Genomic DNA, 6,320 nt, shown 5'->3' with positions numbered 1-6,320 from the left:
TTTTAAGGATGAAGGTCGCCGGCCGGAAAATTTTCCGGCCGGCGACCTTCATGAGGGTGCTGATTGGAGAGAGAGAGAAAGAGAGAGAGAGAGAGAGGTGAGTGAAAAAAAAAAAATTTTTTTTTTTTTTTTTTAAGTTTGAAGGTCGCCGGCCGGAAAATTTTCCGGCCGGCGACCTTCATGAGAGTGCTGATTGGAGAGAGAGAGAGAGGTTAGTGAAAAATTTTTTTTTTTTTTTTTTTTTTAAGTTTGAGTGCTGACTTGGAGAGAGAGAGAGAGAGGTGAGTTGGAGAGAGATGAATGGTGGAGAGGGAAGTGAGGTGGATTTTAGGTTTTTGTTTTTTATTTTATTTTGAAAATATATTAATGTGAAGGGTAGTTATGACATTTCCATGAAAATAGGGGGCCATATTTGAATTTACAGAAATTTGGGGGCCATAAAGGAAGCTGGTCACAAAGTAGGGGGCCATATAGGAATTAACTCTTTTTTTTAACAACTAGTCGCTTGCGTTGAAGGCGAATATTCCTTGTTTCTATGGGTGGCACCTTTAGACGCGTAGACGAGCACTTTATATGGCCTAGTGGAATCGAGAAGCAGCCCAACGCGAGGACGGTGTCTAATTTGTAATTGTTTCGGCCCAAACTAAACCCCCACCACGGCTTAAACTAGTTTCTCTCTCTTCCCTTATCTTCTTCTTTTCACTTTCTTTTGTTCTTCTTTCTGAAGAAGCAGGATTGTTTTTTTTTTTTTGCTTCAAACACCTGGCCGCCGAGACCTAGCTTCCGCCGGCGCTTCGAGGTATACCTTTTTCTGTCATCTTCTTCTCCTTCTCCCTTTTATTTCATCCTAACTCGTTGATCGATTCTGATTATCCTAAAATTAAGGAAATATTATGACTTGATTAATGACTTTGTATTTTGCTTTAAACTAAGCTTGAGTAAATTCCTGATTAAGATTAGTTAGAACCTTTTAGACACTTGCTTACTACTAGCAAATTATACTTAATGAGCTTCCCTTTTTTGCATTTATGGTGTTGAGAAATGGGTTGTCATTAAATTTAGCTTTCATTATGTCACAGAAAAAGGGTTACCAGTTATGAATCTATCGTCTCTCAGGCTCGAGCCCAACCCTATTTTAGTTCCTAACAGGAGTTACTATGGGAGAACGTTTGGACGTGAGAGACCTCTTCTTCATCTTCCCTACCATTCTAGATCATCCCACACAGTAGTAGGAGTCTATCCTATTGCTGCCTCTCTTTCTTCTTTTCTTAACAAATCCTCATCTCCCCATTTCATTAATCCTACTTCTCTTGCCCCTGTTTCTTCCAAGAAATTGAACTTCTCCTCAAATAAAATCAGGTCTCTCTCTCTCTCTCTACCTAGTGTCTGTGTATATAATTCTAACAAGTCTACATGCCCCGCCTCTTTGGACTCCCAAGAGGCTCCCACTTGAACGGCCTGTGATAGAAACAAGTATTTCTCTCTCCACGTGACTGACATGTGAGATTAGAGAGAAACCCTTGTTTCTCTCACAAGCGGTTCAAGTGGGAGTCCCAGGAGGCGGGTCGAGTATACATTTTGTAATTCTAAAAGAATTCCATCACAGGTTATCTGCTTCTGCTACGATTTCTGAGGAAAATCCAGTAAATTCGACTTCCCCTGGCACCACAGATTCTTTCAAACTCACATATCTAGAGGTGTGTTTTTTCTCTTTAAGGTTTCGTTTGTTCTGGATTTTCTAATGTTGTTTATGAAAATATTCAATTTACTCTTATTTGGTAAATTTTTTGTTGTATAGGGAAATAGTTGGTTATGGGATGTGGGTGGGTTGAAAATTTTGGTTGATCCAATCTTGGTTGGTAACTTAGATTTTGGAATCCCATGGCTTTATGATGCAACCAAGAAGTACTTGAAGAATTTTCAGGTAATTTTTATGCAAATTTGTACATAATGTTATCATTTATGTCGAAAATTTTGAATAATATGTCATCCTTTTTTTCATTTAAATTCTAATTCTAGAACAGCTTAGTGATCTTCCTCAAATTGATTGCTTATTGATTACACAAAGCCTTGATGATCATTGCCATTTAAAGACCTTGAAGCCACTTTCCAAGATCATCCCTAATGTTCCAGTTATAGCAACCCCTAATGCACAAAAACTATTGGATCCCCTATTCAGCAAGGTAAAGTTTCGCTCTTTTTTGCCGTTTCCATAGATTGCGGTTTATATTTGGTTGTTCGTGTAGACTTATGTCATCAAACATCTTTTTCGTCTTCTCCTTTCCTCTCTAAATTGATTTAGTTGATTATAATTGTGAATAAAATTGTACTTCATAGTTCACAATCCTTTGGATTCACCATTATAACTTGTTCATCTTTTTATTTCTTGAAGTACTCTCATTGTCCTTTTTTTCATCGACCCTCTCTTCATTTCAAGGTACAAGTGATAGAGATATGAGCAAAGGCATTTTTATAGCTAGTTAGGGAAAATTCGGAAAGGGTTATAGCGAAATGCTCTTAATATCGTTGAAATTGGAGATTTAATGCTTTGAACATTGTCTAAGCGCATTTGTTTTTACTTCTTTTCTTCCAAATGGACATTATGGACCATATAGTCCTAGTGGCCCGATGTTCCCACCTCGTTTCTTCTTGATGGGTGTTATATTTAAGCTTACTAAGATTTAGCCTAAAACCCAAGTTTCTGTTTTTATTAGGTCAGGTACTTAGAACCCGGTGAGAGCTTTGAAATTTGTGGTGAAAATGGTTCTACAGTCCGAGTACAAGCTACAGCAGGACCAGTTTTAGGCCCTCCTTGGCAACGACCGGAGAATGGGTAAGTTTGTACGCTTTTCAGACTCAACTTAAATATCATATTCTCATCCTTCAACTTTGTCTTAGAATATCATTCATGTTGTTAAATTTTAGCCAATAATAACAGTTTAACCTTTCTAATGTCCTCTAGGTATATCGTCTCTTCTCAGCAAGGACAATTAACTCTTTATTATGAACCTCACTGTGTATACAACCAAGAGTTACTACAAAAAGAACGGGCTGACATTGTCATTACACCAGTTACAAAGCAATTGCTCCCTAGTTTTACTCTTGTATCAGGGCAAGAAGATGCAGTCCGGCTAGCAAAGTTGCTTCAAGCCAAGTAACTATCCTTGATTTTTTATGCGTATGATCATATAATGTACTTCTTATGCATATTTACAAATTATTTGCTTTAACAGATTCATTGTCCCAATGAGAAATGGGGAGCTTGAAAGCAAAGGACTTCTCTCAAGTATAATTCAAACCGAAGGAACCATCGAATCATTTATGGTCAGGTTTTTCTTATCCTATTGTTGTTGGCGTATACACAAATCAGTATTTACTATTGACTTTTAGTCAAGGCGTAGGCTCATTAGTTGTTCTTTCATGCTTTATTTTTTAACTGGCCCAGTGGATCTGTGAAGGATCATAGTTCTCAATGACTAAGACATGAACTTTGCTCTCCGAGTGGAGGAACACACATGTTTCCACCCAATTAAAACGGGTTTGTGTGTCTCGTTTCCTTTTACGTATTTATTGTGGTTTAACACCATAAAGCTTATGAAACCAATTAACCATACAAGGAGTTATTAATATTAAGAATCTAAGATGTGTTAATACATAAAAACCAACAAAATAAAAAATCAGATTCTTCCCATTCTAAGATCTAAAGCATGTGTTCCTACTGTCGGTTGTTTCCGCTTGACGCGGTGATCAATGATTGGAATTCAAATGTATTCATTTGATGATTATTAGACTGTTTTCTGTTAAATGACTATTTTAATGTTAATCTGCAGGAGCTTCTGTCGAAAGAACTACCTGATGCGAAGGTATTAAACCCGACTCCTGGTGTACCATTACAAATATAACTCCTCAGTTAAACGGATAAATTCATAATATAGGTTCTTACATTTTGTCATACAAAATTACTATATGATATTGTTTTGTATATCTACTGTACCTAGTTCAATAAAGATTCTTGTTTTCAGTTGTAAATATCGTATTCTAATGTTTAGTCAAAGAAAAACTGTGAAACCCAAAACTCTGAGTTCATGTCTTGTGTGGTTCTTAAGTGTAATGTAGTTAGGCATTAGAACAGGCAACTGTAACTACAACTCTATCTCCTTCATTAGGAAGAAAAAGGATGTTCGTCAATAGTTTACTTCTAACCCTGCCTTACAAGACCTGAAAAAACATTTGATTGCCTTACCCTTGTTGATTAGCCCTTCTGAAGATGTCCTGATATTATATTTGTCCGCTTCCAAGGAAGTTATATCCTCAATCTTGATTAAATCTGTCAACGTAGTGATCTTCCCAGTGTACCATGTGAGTAAAGTCCTCTCAAGCTCAACTTGAATCATCCAATAATGAATCGAAGGAAGCTGAGGTCGTACTTCTTGGCGTAACTAAATATAGCTAGAAGATTACTAAATGGACAGTAGAGCTTAATGAATTTGACATCGAATTTGTACGAAGGGGATGCTTATAATTACTAGACCACTCCTTGAAAACAAAACAATCAAATTAATATAATACGACAAAAAAGATTCCAAACATTGATGAAATGTGCAAGCTACAATATGATTTCACCATAGATATGTGCGACGAATAACATCAAAATAAGTCAATAATTCACACGCAAAGTAAAAAAATAAAAATAAAGAAGATGAAGATCAAAGTTTTTTTTTTTTTTTGATGAAAGAGATGAAGATCAAAGTTGATAAGTGGGTGCAGCTAGTTTTGTTTTCACGGGCAAAGTAGAACAGTAAGGAAAATTAATGGACTTAGGTTGGGGTTATCATCTTATCGCAGAGAAAATTTAATCTTCATTTTTCAAATTTAATCTTGATCCTTCGTCACATTACTGCTGATGTCAAAAAATGATTTTCCGTCTTATCAACATGAAACAGGGAGTTGATGCATGACAACCTCCGTTATGTATGAATCCTCCGTTAAGTTGAGGGTTGATTAGCCTAATATTCCTGCTTCCTGTTCTGCTTCTCTTTATTTCAGCTCCCGGCTCCTGCTCTTTGCTCCTTACTCTAGTTCTTAACTCCAGCTCCTTGTTCCTATTCGTCTGTTCCCGAGGGCAAAAAACCTGCAAAGGGTTCGAAAACCGCTCCGACGCTCAAGCCAGTCAGGGTGCTCTTTGTAGTAAAAGAATGAATATTGATTGATCCTTTTGGGGGGCGAGTTATGAGAACTCTAAGTTTCTTGTGATCTTTTTCGAGGTAAAGAGATCGTGTCCTATGAAGGACGGTGTGGGGGGCCTTTTATAGGCGATGTCAGGCCGACTGTGATTAGTGGCGGTGGTGAGGCGATTGCTGTCAATCCGAAGGGAAAGTTTCCTCCCTCGAATATCTAGGGGTTCTCTTTGAGTCTATCCCGATTCTATTTCGGGCATTTTAGAAGTCTTCCGATCTTTGATAAGTGGAAGTTCCTAAGTTCAAGGATCTTCCGTAAATATCTTGTCGGTGTGATAAACTCTAGAAGAGAAGTTTCCTCCTTTTAGATATGTGGAGTTCAAACTGGCTTAAACACTTCGAGATGTGTGGCCGACTGAGATCTTTCTATAAGTTTTGGGATTAAGTCGGCAGGTCGCTTGGCGTCGTGCCTCCCTAGTTCTAGACGTAAGACACTGGTCGAACCTGTGTCGACCCCACTCACTCCTTTGAAGACCCCAGGGCTGATTTGTCCATGCCAAGGGCGTCTTGCAGGGATGGTTGCTTCTGGCCGACCTCCCAGTTAGGGGAATATTTGGTGGACCATCAGGAACTCAGCGATCTTGCTGCTTTAAGCCGGTTTGACCCGATAGACTTCAAGTCTGATCTTGACTCTTCAGACATTAGTCAACGTTTGAACATTTTATGCATCATCAATTACATTTCCGCCAATATGATTTACAAGAATTAATTCGATTGCAGTGGATGAAAGTTATATTGTTGAAGAATTTGATTGCAGTGCATGAAAGCTTAATTGGTTCGCGCATCAACTGGCAAAATCAGCTCTGCAGGGGTTGAAGGAGTTGAAGGAGATGTCCTTCGACCAAGGTGACAATGCGAACAATTTTTCGGATAGGACAATTGATGTGGAAGATCATCAAGTCCGATTGATTTAGGGATCGTAGAGTTGTAGCTAGAGAACAACTACGATCGTCGAATTACGAAGTAATTCGCGGCTAACTTCGATCGGATCCTACAACGGGTTACACATAAGAGTGACAAATTGATCTAGGATATGACTAGTGGGAGTGAGATATAATCATGGGAGTGTCCCATAAACATATC

The 6,320-nt window shown here is 38.2% G+C and overlaps 1 protein-coding gene across 1 annotated transcript; it reads left to right on the top strand.

The window, feature by feature from the left end:
• The first annotated feature begins 601 nt into the window (after positions 1-601).
• LOC147556926 (Metallo-hydrolase/oxidoreductase superfamily protein) lies at positions 602-4,029 on the top strand. Its single transcript, XM_086657926.1, has 9 exons — positions 602-799; positions 1,080-1,359; positions 1,607-1,697; positions 1,799-1,924; positions 2,025-2,183; positions 2,715-2,833; positions 2,963-3,154; positions 3,234-3,324; positions 3,831-4,029. Exons 2-9 carry the CDS (start codon positions 1,097-1,099, stop codon positions 3,900-3,902), a joined length of 1,113 nt encoding a protein of 370 aa, XP_086514052.1. The 5' UTR covers positions 602-799; positions 1,080-1,096; the 3' UTR covers positions 3,903-4,029.
• The last annotated feature ends 2,291 nt before the right edge of the window (positions 4,030-6,320 follow it).

This window comes from Eschscholzia californica, unplaced genomic scaffold (assembly GCF_041429995.1).
Source record: "Eschscholzia californica isolate CP2 unplaced genomic scaffold, dmEscCali1.0.p SCAF_2, whole genome shotgun sequence".
NCBI lineage: Eukaryota > Viridiplantae > Streptophyta > Magnoliopsida > Ranunculales > Papaveraceae > Eschscholzia > Eschscholzia californica.
Note: the sequence above shows the minus strand (reverse complement) of the source record. Positions and strands in the feature narration are given on the sequence as shown.

Bases quoted from the DNA above. Each gene is read 5' to 3' on its own strand.
- LOC147556926 (XM_086657926.1), top strand. From the start codon at position 1,097: ATGAATCTATCGTCTCTCAGGCTCGAGCCCAACCCTATTTTAGTTCCT. The intron at 2,834-2,962 runs GTAAGTTTGTAC...AATGTCCTCTAG, and splicing joins TGGCAACGACCGGAGAATGG to GTATATCGTCTCTTCTCAGC. The intron at 3,155-3,233 runs GTAACTATCCTT...TTGCTTTAACAG, and splicing joins GCAAAGTTGCTTCAAGCCAA to ATTCATTGTCCCAATGAGAA.